Genomic DNA, 17474 nt, shown 5'->3' on the forward strand with positions numbered 1-17474 from the left:
TCTTCTTAAATCCTCAGGGCCTGATAATACCCGTCCTCCAAAAAACAAGACTTGAAAAGTTATCAGGATATTCTGCAATGTCAACAAACAACAACGACAAAAACCTGTACCTGCGAAACGAGCTAGGAAGGCCCAGAATCTGCCTGGAGTAGGAGAGGATGTAGGAATATAAATAATATGTACAGGACTTGAACTGTAGCAAGTCGCAAATAGAGAAAACCACTAAAAGGGTAAACAAACAACAACAAAACCATAAAGGGAGGATAGAAGTAATGCTACATTTTAAAAAATTGCAACTTTTTGCTTAGTGTAGTAATAAAATCTATTCACTAACACAGCTATTTAAGAAAGCTAAATTTCACATGCAATGCTACTAAAATACCAAAGGCCATACATAACGTCTGACCCAAGCTGCCACCTCATATAGCAAATTCTTACATGGGAGCTTTAAAAAGATTGTTTGACTGGTCCACTGTCCTGCAGTCAGGAGACTGCTTTGTCTGACATATTGAATTTCTAACGTCTCTCACACTTCCTCCTTGTCAGATGCACAAAAGGTTTTTGTAAAGTTTCTCTTGGTTTTATTGCTGGCAGCTACAGAAACCATGCCACGGGCCTGGTATAGAGTTATATATAGGGTGTGATTTTATTTGCTAGTGTCTTCAGAGCTTCTGGGTTTTTAGAAATAACTACGAGAGTTTCTTTAAGGGCTGTTATATGAAAATCCTTACTGATTCAAAGTCTTTACTGGATCAGTTCCGCTTGTGATTTGCCCACTACTTTATTATGGCTACGTACTCTCTGAAACCATATGAAAAAGCTCCGTGATTCTGTTATCTTCCCAGGGTGGGGACTGGCCTGGGACCCTAAAACTATTTCCAAGTTACCAAGAAGGCCCTATACTTTGTATACATTTAGGAAGCACGTCTGGGACATTTGCGAGGGTGGCCACAGCACCCTAAAGGTCCCCGACTGATTTCTGAGTCAGGGGGACATGGATTTGAACCGCCACTGGGACAGTCACCGGGTGCTCTTGGGCACTTGTCCTTCCGTGCCTCGCCAGACTGTGCGGATTAGGAGAGTATACATAGCACAACGACGCACTCATCTACGGTCATTTCTTGTCACTGTCACAGAACCACAACCTGGCGGCGGGCCGCTGCCGGGCAACTCGCAGGAGGCGTTTGTCACGCGACGTGAGCGCCCAGGGCGGAGCGCACCGTCCGGTAGGGGGCGAGCTTCTCACACTTTCTCCCTCGCCGGGTCGGGGAGGCCCGGCCGCTGAGGGGGACCCCGAGAAAGGTTCCAAGCCCGGCTGGGGTGGGCAGGGGCGAGGAGGTGGGCTGTGCCTAGGCCGGGGAGGGTGTCCGAGCGCACCCTGCGCGCCCTCGGGGAGCCGGCATGGGGTCGGCGCCTGGAAGTGCCCGGGAGAGCCCGACGCGGCTCAGCCCGCCCGGCCCCGCGGGCGCGTCGTCGAGTCCCAGCGCGGCGCGGGGTCCGAGCGCCGAGACAATGCGGCGCGGCGAGGGGCGAGCGGCTCGGCGGGCCGGGCGCGCGCCGCCTCCCTTCCTGCTGGCTCAGCTTCCCGGCGGCGGCGGCGGCGGCGAGCGCGCGGATTGGCGGCCCGGCCCTCGGCCCCGCCCCGCCCCGCGCCCCGCCCCGCGCCCCGCCCCGCCCCGCGCCCCGCCAGCCACCGCCCCCGGCCGGGACCCGCCCCTCTCCGCCGGACGCGCTCGGGGCCCGCGGCTGGGTGGCGGGCAGTTCCCGCCGGCTTGCGCGTCGGTCTCGGAGCTCGCTCGGGGCGCAGGCGGCGGAGGAGCGCTCGGCGCGGCGGGCGGACGGGCCGGGCCCGAGCTGCGCGGGGCTGCGCGCGCCGCCTCTGCTCCCGCCGCCCGGGCCCGCGGCCGGCCCACCCGCGCCCTGCGGCGGCTCCTGCGGCTCCGGCGGCCCGCGCCCCGGCGCTTCCCTTTGTCCGCCGGCGGGGTGAGCGGCCGAGGCGGCGTCCAGGCGGCCGGAGGGAGCCCGCGCGGCGGCTGAGGCGGCGGCTCCCGGCGGCCGGCCGCGCGCGCCGTGGAGATGCCGGACCAGATCTCCGTGTCGGAATTCGTGGCCGAGACCCATGAGGACTACAAGGCGCCCACGGCCTCGAGCTTCACCACGCGCACGGCGCAGTGCCGGAACACCGTGGCGGCCATCGAGGAGGTGAGGCGCCGCTCCCGGGCGGGGCTCGCGCCGCAGGTAGTGCCCGCCCGGCCGCCCCCGCAGGCCGCTCCGCATCCCGGGAAAGTTTCTCTGCCTCCAGGCCGGCCGCGGCCGGGCTCCTGGCGCCGGAACAGACGCCTTTGTTCCGCGTAGGTGGCTCGGAGGGCACGCTGGTGGCTACCTCGGGCCTTTTTAAGACCCGCCTCCTCCCTCGTCCCTCGCGGGGCCCGGCGGGCCGGTGCCCCCAGCGCTCCCAACTTCGGCCCGAAAGCCGGGGTGGCGCCGAGCGGGGCCGGGGTCCCGGGCGCCCGCCTCGACTTGCTCGAGAAGTGCCCCTGCCGGCCGCCCGCCCCGCGGGGCAGGTGTGCGCGCCGAGCCCCTTCACCCGAGTCCGCCCGCGGGAACCGGCCGCCGGGGAAGGTGTGCGCACCTTCGGCAGAAAGGCCCGAGGGGATCCCGAACGGCGCCCGGGGGAGGGTGCAGGACGGTGTGTGGACGGCTGGGCTTCTGGCCCAAGGGCCTTTGATAGCCGCCCCAGTTACCTGCGTCTTACCTGTTACCTCCGACCGCCTCTTCCCCAGCAGCCTGGAAAAGGCCTGATTTTGGTTAAGGTGCAAAGTCATCACGCCTAATACTAACTAGGAAGCCCTCCACACCCCACGGAGAGAACACTTAGGAATGGACATTCAAGGCAGCAGGCAGCGACGGCAGGGGAGTTTGTGAGTCCAGGGCCACCGCCGATTGTGGTTTGGGGCAGCTCCTTACCTCTGCCCTCATTTTCCTTACTATCAAAAGGGATTAGTAGTGCGTCTTTTCCAGGGTTGTGACGAGGGTCAGAGACACTGGGTAAAGTGCTTAGCACTCTGGTGATAGGTAACCGGTTTGCAAGCCAGATGTGTGCCGATGTTGGATAGATGATTAAATTTCTTTGGGCCAGAACGTCAAGTTAGAGCCCTAAAATGGGGGTATTGTAGGTGTTTAGAAGATGATTGGGCTAGAGTGAGTGAGGGGAGGTCACCAGAGAGCTTTAAAGTAAGCGACGGCTTTCATTTCTTTGCCCACTTGAACAAAGCATTGGTTGTTAGGAGTTGCTTGGGGCGGGGGGTGGGGGTGGGGGGGATCCAGAATGTTTCTCTTAATGGAAATTTTTTTCTTTGTAGACACAGTCAATAATAGGCTAAATCAAAAGTAACAGATTCAGCATTCTGACTGTTTTAAGAGTAGCTAGGGCATCCTCCCAGACTCCTTCTTTCCTTCTCTCTCTCTCTTTTTTTGGGGGGGGGGGTGGAGACCGAGGAGAGCTGCATGTAAACCTTTTATAGTGAGTTCTGTGACCCACCTCACTTAATTCTGTTTGTCTCAGCAAGGCTTAAAAATAATGCCTTCAAATGAGGCAGACAGGAGGGTCGCAAGAAGTTTTTTTCCAGAGGTGCAGGGCAAGAGAAAAATGTTCATAATGTTTTGAAAATGCACCATTAATAATGTTAATGGAACGATTGCAACCGGAAAGGAAATTGAGTATTTCTTAAGGGAAGGAAGCTTTGTACCCAGTGCCTTAAAAAAAAAACCTTGATTGTGCTTCAAGCTCTGTTTCTTTTCCCTGCTGCAGTTTGTCAGTTAAATATTATTAACTGTGCCAGATGTTGGAGAGCTAGGCAAATAGGAATTGCTGTTAAAATTGGCATACCCTTTCTCTGATTAATTTTCGTTTCCAGTGTGTAGTTCCAAAGCTTTCTGTATGCTGCCCTTGAGCTCAGTTACTGAGCAGATTACAGAGCCTGGATTTGGTCATTTTATTAAACTGCAAGCTTGCTCCATGTCGCCTGCTAAGCACAAAAATTAGTTAATGTCTCAAATGTGAAAAAAATTGAAATCATTACAGGTCTGTCTCACTTGAAGCCAATCCAGTGTACGTACTAGGATGGTGCATGTGTGAACTTGGTTGGATATGAGAACCAAATTTGACAGTTGTTTACTTTCTGCAAAGGATCACTGTGGATTCATTTAAATAATGCTCTTGCCCTGGCCAGTGTGGCTCAATTGCTTGAGGATCATCCCATGTACCGAAAGGTCGCTGGTTCGAATCCCGGTCAGGGCACATGCCCAGGTTGTGGGTTCAGTTCGCAGTTGGGATGCATGCGGGAGGCAACCAATCGATGTTTCTCTCTCACTTTCTCCCTGTTCCTTCACTTCTAAAATCAATTTATAAAAACCCAAACATTTAAAAACAATAATAAATAAATAAATAAATAAAGCTCTTTTCAGTGTGTTTACCAAAACTTGTCTCATATATGGTTTTATTAACCAGTGATGCCCACATATTTTGGTTTTAATCACCCATCTACTTTTCATACTGAAAAGAGGCATGAGAATGGGTAGTGTGACAAAGTTACTGATTTAACAGAAATAAATGAAAATTTGTGACCCTTTGTCCTATGTTTAAACAAATGAGTCATGGAATTAGTAAACTAATTTTGAACAGGTTAACTTTTGTGAACCTGTTAATTCAAATATAGGTTATGTCTGCTAACACTCATTTCACAAACTGAAATTTCCTTCTTTTTTTTTGGTATGCACACTTGTAGCAGGAGCTATTGGGTTCCTACCTTATACTGTGAATTTTACATCTGTTGTATTTATTGCTCAACCCTGCCTGTACATAAGGAAATTGAGGCTCAGGGAGGTTAATTTGCTCAAGGTTCCAGAGCAAATTGAAGAACTGGAATTTGAACTTGGCTCCATGCTGTTTTCAGAAACAGCTGCAGCTTTCTGTTACCAGGTAATGCTGACTTCTCTAAATTAGTCCTTTGTCAGATAGATTTGGGTTCAAGTTCAGGGTTCAAGTTCAGGGTCCACCACTTGCCAGGTGTGTGAACTCAGGTGAGCTACCTAAGGATTTTGCATTTTCCTCAGCTTTCAAGTCAGGATAACTGTGGTTAGGGTTCAGTGAGCAAATACACAGGACAATACCTGACAGACAACTGGTTTAATGAGTGCTAACTAACTGCTTAACTGGTTGTGGTTAATCCACAAAACCTGGTGAGGATGTTGGGCCCCAAAATGCGGTTTGCAGGAGGGGGTAGGAAGGTGGAGAAATGAACGGTTAAATGAGTGAGTGAAAAGCTACTCTGTGTCTATTAACCTGCTTATTTATTTATTTATTTATTTATATTTTTATCCTTACCCGAGGGCATTGTTCAGACAGAGTGGGAGGGAGAGAGAGGAAGAGAGTGAGAGAGAAACATCGATGTGAAAGGGACACATCGAGTGACTGCCACCCGCACAACCAACCAGGGCCGGGGACAAACTGCCACCAAGGTACATGCCCTTAGTGGGAACCAAACCCGGGTCTCTCTGGACCGCAGGCCGACACTCTAACCACTGAGCCAAACCGGCCAGGGTTAACCTGCTTATTTTTTTAACCAGTTTGTTCTCTTGGCAGTAGGTCAGCACAGAGCTGTGTTTTTAAATTTTTCACTTGATCACTTTCTCTGGGTGAAATAATTATTTTGCACCATTTTAGCGAAGTGTGGTGCTGCCCTATGGAATACATTCTGTGTTTTTGGAAATAACAGAAAAAAAAAAAAGTAGTGGTGGCATAAATTTGAAAACTGAGCTTTCCCCTCCTTTTGGGGTGGGCATTATTTCTGTTTTAGTTTCTCTGAGTCTCTGGGCGCTTTGAAATGGTCTCAGAATAGGGAAAGATTGTAGCCACACCTAGAATTTTTGTGTGTATAGTTCAACTCTCCTTCAGAGCACCGTCCATCCTGCCTCGCTCGTGTGGCTTTGTCACACACGAGTTTTAAAAATAAATGTGATGTTGACTCGTAAGTAGTCAAATTGAATCTTCTTCCTTCCAGGGCCATAATTCTCTACTCTGTTGTCCTTGGTTACCTTGGAAATCTCAGTGCTGTGAGAAGCACAGGGTTCTAACTGTAGGGTGGTACTAGCCTCTAGGCTGCACAGACCCCCAAGACTCCCAGGGGCCTTGCTGTCCCTCCCAGCGGTTAGAGTGGGAACCAGGCCTCTGGGCCTTTAGGCAAGAATGTGACTCTGAATCTTAACCTTGTGTGACTTGTTTGAAAAACGGCTCTTCTAAATCTCAGACTTGCAGGCTCTGAATCTGTCGTCCGAAAGACATCACCTTCTTGCCCATGCATCTGTGGGTTTGGGAATGAGGTTCTGTGGTCAGACAGAGCCACCATGTGATGCTGGGTTCTGAAATCTGGATTTATGTGTTTGGAAATGTTTGAGTCACTCAAGGAAGAAAAGATCTTCTCTTTTGTGGACCCTACCATGCCACCTGTTTAATTGCTCTCTTTTTTGTGGTTAACGGCAAAAGTACTAATGCTACTCGCGGTGGATTCCAGACCCTGTCATTCATCCAGGATTTACTGAGTCCTGATGTGTGCTGGGCGCTGGGATCAGGACACCGAGAGGAAGACGTTCTCTCTTGGGAAGAGCCTGCAGCTCAGGGGGAGAGACAGACATCCTGCGAAGTCCGCGCAGTCAGTGTTGTGAGGGCTGTGGCCACGGGCTTGTCCGGAAAGGCCTGGGCCGGGCGTGCTCAGGTGTGCCCGGGCTGGGGTCAGGAGGGCCGTGGTGATGGAGTGTGATCGGGTCGTGGAGTCAAGGTAGTCACTGCCTGCTTTCGTCACTGAGGTGTCTCCATATGGTCTTCCCTGTCGGCCTCTCTGCCTCAGGTAAATATAGGTCCACTCCTGACGTGGCCAGCTAGGCCTCTGGCTGGATTTTCCCAGCCACCCACGGCACAGGCCAGGAATTGGGAGCTGTGCCCGGTTCTTCTCGTACGCCCCACATTTCTAGGCCCTGGTGCCTTTCCTCTGGGAACATGACGCTCCAGACCTGCGCCGTCTGGTTTGCGAGCCTGAGCCAGGAAATGCCGTTTCGCAGCTGCACCTGCCTCGGGGCACGTGCCCAGCAGCCACGTGGGCACTGGGTGGGGTAGATTTAGCATGTGTTCATCCCTGCAGAAGGCTGTTCCCGGCGCTGGTTCAGACCCTTGCCACTCAGAGAAGGTCCATGACCTGGGAGCTTGGCAGAAATGCAGCACCTCGGACCCCACCTGAGACCTGTAGGTAACAGCATCCCCAGGTACACAATGTGCCTGGTGAAATGGGAGAAGCACCGTGTAGGCTGAGCCCTGCCTACAGGTGAGTCACTGAGAGCGTTTGTAGAAAAGAGATGCGGGCCCCTCCCTGGAATCCAGGCTTCGCTGGTTTAAATGGGGCCCGAGGCACTGTTTTTTTTTCCCCTGGCATCAGAGTTTAGGACTTTTCAGTTTGTCCCAAAGTTGGTGAAGCAAAAATCATGATAAAACATTCTGCTCTCCTTTACACACACACACACACACACACACTGTAGGGGAAAATGGTTTCGTGCATGGGAAGAAACAATACAAACTCAGAAGTTACAGATAAGGTTATCTATGTCACTCATCTCTTTAAAAAGTTTGTAGGACAGTCCAGTCAAAACCAGCAGGGTACCTCCTTTGAAATGTTATCTGTGCCTGTTTCCTAGTAGACCTCAGGGGGTAAGGGTGGGCAGGGCCCTATCACACAGGCCTTGTCCTGGGAAGGGATTGGATTTTGTTCTTTCTAATGTGATGGGAAGCTGTTGGAGGGTTTGCATGGGGAATGACATGGTCCGATTTACATTTTAAATTTCCTCAGTGCTTGTTCCAGGGACAATAGACTAGCGGGGCACAGGAGCGCTAAGGGAGACCTTGCGGTCTGCATTGTTTCCCGGGAGATTACGCATTTAAAATGATGCTGTTGTCCAGGGAGTGTGTCTGAGTGATGCAGAGTGTGGTTGAAGTGTTGTCACTCACTGTTGGTTTTTTTTCCTCCCTCTTGTCTTTTCTCTCTAGCATTTATTGAGCACTTCCTTTGTGCTGGGCATGTACTATTTACATGTACTTTACATGTACTATTAACTTGTTTAATTATTACAGAAGCCGCTTGACCAAGATCGCAGAGCTAGGGAGTGGTGGAGGCAGGATTCAAACTCAAGCTGTTCTTTTGGCAGCTGTGTGTCTCTGCAGAGCCTGAGCCAGGAGCGGCCCTCCACGCCGACGCCTCTGTGACCCGCACGCTCTTTTGCTTTGGTCTCAGTGAGTCGTGTCTATTGCATTTCTTGAGTGGACACTTCTGGAAAATCTTGCTGCTACTGTTTGCTCTCTGCTGCCTCTGTCCTCGGCGCTGCAGAAATGGTTCCTGCTCACTCTCTTCCCTGCTCTGCTGACATGCCCAGCCCTGCAGAGCTGGTGGCCCCGGGCACCGCTCACACCCTGGCAGGAGGCCTGCCCTGCTAACGGGATTATCAATGATGTCATCTTTCCGCTGATGCTGAAGGTGCCTCTGTCACTGCTTTTATACACAGATGCCGCCAATAAATTGGGGGGCGGCTCAAAAAGACAGTTCTCTGTAATGATGAAGTCCCTTATCTTTTAGGATTCTAGCCAGGTGATCAGAGTTTGGAGGTCCCTTTCCCTACCTCCCCCCGAATAATCACATTCTTATTACAGTTTTGTTTTTTCCTTAAACACTGACTATAATGGCTGACATTTCTTTGAGTGGTCGTTCTGTGTTAAAGAGAGTGCTGTGTTTAGAATTGATTATTGAACCCCCTGAACAATCCTTAGGGTAGGTCCTGTCATCTCTTTTATAGTGGAAGAAACCGAGGCTCAGACAAGTTACATGGCTGCAGGCCCCCCTCCCGCACCCACAACCACCTGTCTTCATCGTGTCCTTGGGGGTCTCCCCCGGATGGTCCTTGAGTGTGCCGCCTGACAGTCTCCTCTGGGATCTTGTTGCCTATGGAGAGTCCTCTGTGGGTGTTCCTATGGGTCATTTCAATGTAGGCCAGACCCATTTTTGCCGAGAGTGTGGTGGCCCAGACTAGGTCATCAGACACCAACCTCTGGGGAGGTGTTTAGCATCAGAGGTGCTTATTAAGTGACCTTTAACTGCCTTGAAGTAAATTAAAAGGACAGATCTGGCCTCCGCAGAACACTGTCCCAGCTGTGCACGAAGGACCCCAGGGCCAGGTGGGCAGTGATAAGATCCAGGCAGTTGTCCGTCTGTGTCGGCAAATCTGTGTTTTGAGCCGTGGCCACTGAAGGGTGGATCACAGATGTATGTCCAGGCAGCTTCGGGCCTAGAAGTCAGTGCCCTTTGGTAGCTAGGGAACTCGGGGGATGTTCTGAAAGGGAGAGAGAATGTTCAGTCCTGGTCCTGTCTTCATTCCCGCGAGAGCCCTGGCCTGTCACTGACCAGCACGTGGTCCTTGGGCAGCTGACTTCGCTGCTCCAGCCTCAGTAGCTGAGGTGAACTGCAAGGCGGTCCATCTGGGAAGTGCATCCTGACTTTTCCTGACCATTTCCTCCACTTGCTCTGTTTCTGGGCTGTGCATATTCATGCTCTTACAGAGCGAGAGGGGGACATGAACCTTACCTCTTTCATTCCCACGTCAGAGTCCCTCCCCTAGATATCACTGGGGTCAATGTGGTGGTTGCCCTGCACCGGATTTCATGGGGTGCTGGATTTCACTGGGTGCATGGCTAGTTTAAGTTTGGGGGGGAGATGGGGCTGTCTGCACCAGTGTCACCTTGAAGCAGCTTTGGCAGTCTTTGCGCAGACCTTGGTCTTGATTAGATCTTTATTGTGCTTGGCTTGTCTGGTGAAAAGCAGGTTATGTTAATGATCACCGGGTTTTGCGGTCATTAAATAATTTGGACTGATGAACTTGAAGTAAATACTGATTTTCTTTCTTTTTTTTATCCTCACCTGAGGACATTTTTGCATTCATCTTCAGATAGAGCGGGAGAGAGAGAGGGCAGAAGAGAGAGAAACATCGATGTGAGAGACACATCGAGTGGTTGCCACCCACACGATCCCCACCAGGGCCGGGGACAAACTACAACCGAGGTACGTGCCCTTAGCGGGAACCGAACCCAGGCCTCTTTGGTCTGCGGGCCGATGCTCTAACCGCCGAGTCAAACCGGCCAGGGCAGTACTGATTTTTTTATATCGCAGTTCTAAGAACTTTTCCCCATTGGGGGAGCCAGTGTTCTCAACTTTGGAAAATGTGAAAATCACGAGGCTGTGATTTTCACATTTGCTCTGTGGACTTGGCTGTGCTTCTGCGGTGGAGTGGCAAGGATGCTGTCCAAGGGCTAGAAGAGCTGGTTCTTGACCTTGCTGTATGACCTTGAGCAAGTCACCACCCCGAATTTCCGTCTCTGAAGTGAGGGGTTTACACTAGTTGATCTCTGACCGAAAATCCCACGGTGCTTTGTATCACGTATGTTGTGTTTGTAAAGGCTCTGGAGTAAATGGTGGGAATAAAAATCAGCGAGCCATGGCTAATCTGTAGTTCTGAAAAGAAAGTATAGTTCTGAATTATACCTGCAAGTTGATTTAAAAAACAAATAAAAACAAAACTTTCTGTGGCTTCCTGAGGCACTTATATTTGTTGTTGTTTTTTTAAGAAATTGAAATACAGCCTGGCCAGTGTGGCTCAGTGGATTGAACATCATTCCATGGACTGAGAGGTCCTGGTTCGATCCCCAGTGGGGGAGCATGCAGGAGGCAGCCAATCGATGTTTCTCACATTGATGTTTCTCTCTCTAAAAAAAAAAATCAATAAAAGCATATTTTTAAAAAATTGAAATATAATTTATATACCATAAAATTTACCATTTTAATATAAAAGTGTTTAGTTCAGTGGTTATTTTAGTATATTCACAAAATTGTTCAGAAATCACTAGTATTCAGTTCCAGAACATTTCTGTCACCCTAGAGGAGATCCCACACCCCTTAGCAATCACTTCTCATTGCCCTGTCCCTCAGCCTCTGACACCCTCTGATCTTTCTGTCTCCGTAGATTTCTCTGTTCCGGACATTTATATATTGGAATTCACATAATACAATCATATAATATGTGGCTTCATGTGACTGGCTTATTTCACTTAGCATAATGTGTTCATGGTTCATCCATGTTGTAGTGTGAATCTGTACTTCATTCCTTTTTCTGTGTGAAGAATATTCCGTGGTATGGAGACCCGTGATTTTGTTATCCATCCATCAGTTGATGGACGTGTGTGTTTCCTGTTTCCGGCTGTTCTGCGGAGTACTGCTGTGAGCCCTCCTATACGGGTTCCTGCGTGGGTGCACGTGTTACGTTCTGGCGGGTGTAGGTCTGGGAGTGGAATTGCTGGGTCACGTGGTAACTCTGTTCATTGTCCAGAGAGGCTGCACCACTCTGTTCTCAACAGCGAGTATAGGCTTCCGATTTCTCCACATCATTGTGACACTTGTTATTGTCTTTTTTCTTTTCTCTTTTTTTTTTAAATCCTCACCTTAGGAGATTTTTCTATTTATCCTCAGATAGAGTAGGAGGGAGGGAGGGAGGGAGAGAGAAACATCGATGTGAGAGGGACACATTGACTGGTTGCCTCCCTCACGACCCCGACCAGAGTCGGGGGCGAACTGCAACCGAGGTACGTGCTCTTGGCTGGAATTGAACCCATGACTCTTTGGTCCATGGGCTGGTGCTCTAACCGCTGAGCAAACCCACCAGGGCTTGCCTGTCTTTTTAATTATAGTCATTCCAGTGGGCGTGAAGCAGTATCTCATGGACGTGATTTACATTTCCCAGCTGGATGCCTGATGGTGCTGAGCATTGTTTCATGTGTCTGTGGCCATTTGTGTGTCTTCTTTTTTTTTAATCCTCACCCGAGGATATGCATTGATCTTGAGATAGAGCAGGAGGGAGAGAGGGAAGAGAGAGAGAGAGATATCAACGTTAGAGATGCACATTGAGTGGTTGCCGTCCACAGGGCCCCAACCAGAGCCAGGGACAAACTGCAACCGAGGTACATGCCCTTAGCGGGAACCGAACCCGGGCCTCTCCCGTCCACAGGCCGATGCTCTAACCGCTGAGCCAAACCGGCCAGGGCGTTTGTATATCTTCTTTGGTGAAATACCTGTTCAAATCCTTTACCCGTTTTAAGTTAGATTATTTGTCTTTTTTTTTTTTTTTTAAGTTTTTTTTCTTTATTGAGTTTTAGAGAGAGAGGAAGGGAGGGGGGAGAGAGTTAGAAACATCAATGAGAGAGAACACCGATTGGCCACCTCCAGCATGCCCCCTGGGATCCGGCCCACAACCTGGGTATGTGCCCTGACCGGGAATCGAACCGGCGACCTCTTAGTGCAGGTCAGCCACGGAGCCACACTGGCCAGGCAGATTATTTGTCTTTTAAATGGTGAATTGTAAGAGTGCTTCATATGTTCTAGAAACTAGACTCTTCTCAGGTCATATGTTTTGCAAATATTTTTCTCCCAATTTTTTGATCATCTTTTTACCTATGTGGTATCCTTGGAAGAGCAGAAGTTTTTAATTTTGTCTCTGTCCAGATTGTCTATTTTTCCTTTGGTAGCTTGTGCTTTTGGTATCATATCTAAGAAAATGTTCCTTAATATAAGGTCTCAAAGACTTATACCTGTATTTTCTTCTAAGAGTTTTATAGTGTTAGCCCATTCATTGAAGTCTTTGCTCCATTTTATTTATTCATTCATTCATTCATTCATTCCCCTAGCGGGAACCGAACCCGGGACTCTGGTCCGTAGGCTGACACTCCAACCGCTGAGCCAAACCAGCCAGGGCTCATTTTAAGTTTTGATATGATGTATAGTAGGAATCCAACTTCATTCTTTTACCCGTGAGCATCCAGTTATCCCAACACTGTTTGTTGAATAGAGTATGATATTCCTATTGAATTGTCTTTGCACCCTTTTCAAACATAAATTGATCTTCAAAGTAAAGGTTTATTTCTGGAATCTCAATTCCATTGCTCTTTATGGCTATCCTTATGCTAGTCCAGTCTTGATTACTGTAGCTTTATGGTAGTTTTTGGAATCGGGAAGAGTGAGTCCGCCAACTTTGTTCTTTCCCAAGATTGTTTTGCTCTTTAGGGTTCCTTGTGTTCTATGAATTTTAGGGTTGACTGTCAGTTTCTACAAGAAAGTCAGCTGGCATGTTGATGGGGGAGTGTATTGAATCTGTAGACCTACTTGGGGAGTTTAGATATCTTAACATCTCCCAATCTATGAACTTTGGGGTGTTTTTCAATTTATTTAAGTTTTTAATTTCTTTTAAGAGTATTTTGTAGTTTTCAGTTTAGAAGCCTTGTACTTCTTTTTTTAAATGTATTCCTAAGTATTTTATTATTTTTGATGCTATTATAGATGAAATTGTTTTTTGTTTTTTGTAATCCTTACCCAAGGACATTTCTACATTTATCTTCAGATAGAGCAGGAGGGAGAGAGAGAGAAACATTGATGTGAGAGAGACACATTGACTGGGTGCCAACAGGGGCTGGGGACAAACCGTAACCAAGGTATGTGCCCTTAGTGGGAACTGAACCCGGGACTCTCTGGTCCACAGGCCGACCCTCTTACCGCTGAGCCAAACTGGCCAGGGCTGGAATTGTTTTCTTAATTTCATTTCTGAATTGTGCATTGCTAGTATATAGAAATATAGTTAATTTTTGTATATTGATCTTTATATATATAAGATCATGTCATCTGCAAATAGAGATAGTTTTATTTCTTCCTTAACAATCTAAGGGCGTTTCATTTCTTTTTATTGCTTAATTGCTGGATCAGTTCTGAATCATCTATAAATGTTCAGTGGGTTGCTCATTCTAGAGGCTCAATGACTTTATTGAATAATGGACTTTGTATTAAGAAAATAGTTTATAGATATAGCCGAAAATCTTTATATATAATTTATTTCGTTCCTTCTCATGTGCATTCTGTATATACTGAGAAAATTGGAAAATTTGCCTGCCAGGTCTTTAGTTGCAAAGTAAGTTAGTGGAAATATCACTTGCGTTGGCAAATAGGTTTCAGACATTTGCCCCATTCAACCAAGTGTTTGGTGGTACCTGGGAGGTGTCCTGTCCGGGAGCCAGGCCTTGTCTGTCTCTGTAACAGCAAACTCTGAACAGCCTACCGTTTCTGCTGGTTAGTGTGGCTTTTTGGTTTCTTCTTTCTAGAAGCATCATCTTGACTTGTTCACCATGGAGACCAATCATTTCTTTTTTTTTTTTTATCCTCACCCGAGGACATTTTTCCATTTCTTTGTTCAGATAGAGTGGGAGGGAGAGAGGGGAAGAGAGAGAGAGAGAGAGAAACATCGATGTGAAAGGGACACATCAAGTGGCTGCCACCCGCACGACCAACCAGGGCCGGGGACAAACTGCAACCGAGGTACGTGCCCTTAGCGGGAACCGAACCTGGGTCTCTCTGTACCACAGGCCGATGCTCCAACCGCTGAGCCAAACCGGCCAGGGCAGACCACTCATTTCTTGACAAAGGGTCACTATTGAGATTCCTGGTTTTCGGTGGATGGGAATGACGTGTGTTTACTCCCTGAGTAGCTGGGCTCTTGGAACCCATACCTCTGTTTGCCGAGGCTGTAGCTGCCAGGTCACAGGCTTTGATTTGGAAGAGGTGCTGCTGGGTTGGTCTGCGGGCAGGGAGAGCACACGGTAAAAACCCAGGGTAGACAAGCTGGCTCGTCACCTTTGCCACCTTCCTGCTCTTCCCTCCGCATGCTGCTGTTCCATCTCTCCCTTGGGGAAGAAGTTGCTTATGGTGCAGTGTTGCAGGTGTTCAAAGCTTAGCATCCTCGACTGCCGTCCTTTTCCCTGCTTCTCCTTGGGCTTTGTGTTTTCCGTTTTTTTTTTTTTTTTTTTTTTTCAATTTTATTTATTGATGAGAGAGAGAGAGAGAGAGAGAGAGAGAGAGATCTATTTGTTCCACTCATTTATGCCTTCATTGGCTGCTGCTTGTATGTGTCCTGAGATTGAACCCACTACCTTGCCGTATCAGGACAATGCTCTAACTCCCTGGCCAGGGCCTGTGCTTTTTTCTTGAAGGAAGATATTCCAGAGAGGACAGGAGGGAGGGAGCTTCCCCTGGGATTTCAGGCCAGGCCTGCCTTCCTGCACCCGGACACACCGAAGCTGCAGCTCGGTGATGACAAGTAATGAAGGGCTCCTTTCCTGCCCCGAGGCCTCCTCAGCTTTCCAGAACTGGGCTTATTGTCTGTCTTTTAAACAAGATTTATTGTCTTCTGGAGCTGTGCTGGAAGGAGCTTAGTTTTTGAAATGCAGTCTTTTTTATGGCCAGAGAAAAGTAAGGGAGGTTTGATCGATCTCGTGACAGAATTGCTTTAGTCATAGCTAATATGAAATCTCTCGGGGCCCCTGTTTCATTTGCTCTTTTAATTTACGAGCCTCCTTGCGTCCCTCCAGGCTCTGCCCACGAGTCAGGAGGCCTGATGTATCACATCCAAGACCTGTGCCTGCCTCCCTTCCCCCCCTCCGGCTCCAGGAGCTGCTTTAGGTTCCGACACTTGGTTAGATGTTTGGTTTGAAATAGGGAGTAACGAGGTCAGCAAATGAGTATTTCAGAAATTCGTTATTTTTTTTCCAAAAGAAAAAAAGTGTACTATTAGTTTGAATGATTAGAGCCAGTCAGCAGAGGGCATGGTTAGGATTTGGAAGTAAACAGAAAGACACAATGTAGGAAGAAAGTAGCTACTAGAAAGCCCAAGCCCGTTTTGGTCATCCTCTGGGTCCTAGAAAAGACCATAGAGTTAAATAGAAATAGCATAGACCCAGTGTTCAGGTGCAGCCTGTGGCGGGAGGAAAGAGAGAATGAGAGTCTGGGGTCCCCAGGGGTCGTTTGAAGCCACAGCAGAGCAGTGTTTCTTTAAAAAAAAATGTCTTTTTCTTTATTGATTTTTTTAGAGAGAGAGAGGGAGGGAGAGGGAGAGGGAGAGAGAAACATCAATGAGAAACAACATCGATTGGCCGCCTCCTGCATGCCCCCGACTGGGGATCGTGCCCACAACCTGGGCATGTGTCCTGATTGGGAATTAAACCTCTTGGTACATGGGTTGACGCTCAACCACTGAGCCACACCAGCCAGGTGCAGAGCAATGTTTCTTGATGTCTAGGTTGGTGCTTACGTGGAGTCAAAATCAATGCCTTCTGCTGTGGTGGGCAGGGGGGCATGTCATCCCCTGAGGAGAGTTCCCTGAAAATAGATTTTGAGTTTTCCTCTATGATTTTGATGAACTTTAGTTCACTGAGAAAATTAATTTATGTAGAATGACTCCTGCCTTCAGTGTTGGTCTGAATGTTGCTCAGGATGGGGTTTGGGCCATGGCAGACTAGATCTGTCTCTGGGACACACAGACTTGAGTGAGGACAGCCCCGGGTCCTCAGCCTGTGCTAAGGAGTGTGGGGAGAGGCAGAACCAGCCGCGTGGTTTCCTGTCGGACCTCAGAGTGTCCTGGCACTTCAGAATTCAGAGTTCCCCGTTGCCGTTGTTTTCATGTTGGACCCCCGTCTACGACTGAGTGGGCCTGGGGCAAGGATGGTATTACTTCTTTTTTTAAAAAAAAAATTTTTTTTTATCCTCACCTGAAGACACTTTTCTGTTTTTTGTTCAGATAGAGTGGGAGAGAGAGAGAGAGAGAGAAAAACTTCGACGTGAAAGGGACACATAGAGTGGCTGCCACCCGCATGACCAACCAGGGCCGGGGACAAACTGCAACCGAGGTACATGCCCTCAGCGGGAACCGAACCTGGGTCTTTCTGAACTGCAGGCCGACGCTCCAACCGCTGAGCCAAACTGGCCAGGGCGGTATTACTTCTTTCGGGATCCTCAGAGCCCAGCATGGTGCCCGGCACATGGTTCTCAGAACATGTTGCATGTTGAGGTCCAGGTAATCTTTGTAATTTTTTTATTTTCTACCTTTCCTTGCAAGGGGCTTGTTGTATGTTTAGAGAGGGGGAGAGAGGAAGGGCAAGAGAGAGAGAAACATTTATTGGCTGCCTCCTGCACACCCCCTCCTGGGGGTCCAGCCTGCAACTCCCAGTGTGTGCCCTGACTGGGACTCAAACTGGAACCTCTCAGTCCATGGGATGATGCTCAATCCACGGAGCCGCACCGGCCAGGCATGCCAGGTCATCTTTTGAGGTTAGAGGAACAGGAATGGTCAAAATCTCTGCTCTATAAAGCATCCCAACTGAAATACAATTTCTTCATTGAACAATATATTTATCATGACTTCTCTTCTGTATCACCTTCCCTAACATACCTAGTCTATCAGAACCGCGTTCTTTCCTGAATTCTTAAAACAATTAGTCATTGACTGACTTTGTTCATCTC

At 48.9% G+C, this 17474-nt stretch overlaps 1 protein-coding gene across 3 annotated transcripts in view; it reads left to right on the top strand.

Annotated features, from left to right (window-relative positions):
- The first annotated feature begins 2076 nt into the window (after nt 1-2076).
- Nucleotides 2077-17474, top strand: part of ASAP2 (ArfGAP with SH3 domain, ankyrin repeat and PH domain 2) — a 152103-nt gene continuing 136705 nt past the window's right edge. For all 3 annotated transcript variants that reach the window (XM_036262821.1, XM_036262823.1, XM_036262825.1), the window contains exon 1: nt 2077-2202. In XM_036262821.1, coding sequence (XP_036118714.1) covers nt 2077-2202 — 126 coding nt within the window. The remainder of the gene's footprint in view (nt 2203-17474) is intronic.

This window comes from Molossus molossus, unplaced genomic scaffold (genome assembly GCF_014108415.1).
Source record: "Molossus molossus isolate mMolMol1 unplaced genomic scaffold, mMolMol1.p scaffold_m16_p_15, whole genome shotgun sequence".
Taxonomy (NCBI): Eukaryota; Metazoa; Chordata; class Mammalia; order Chiroptera; family Molossidae; genus Molossus; species Molossus molossus.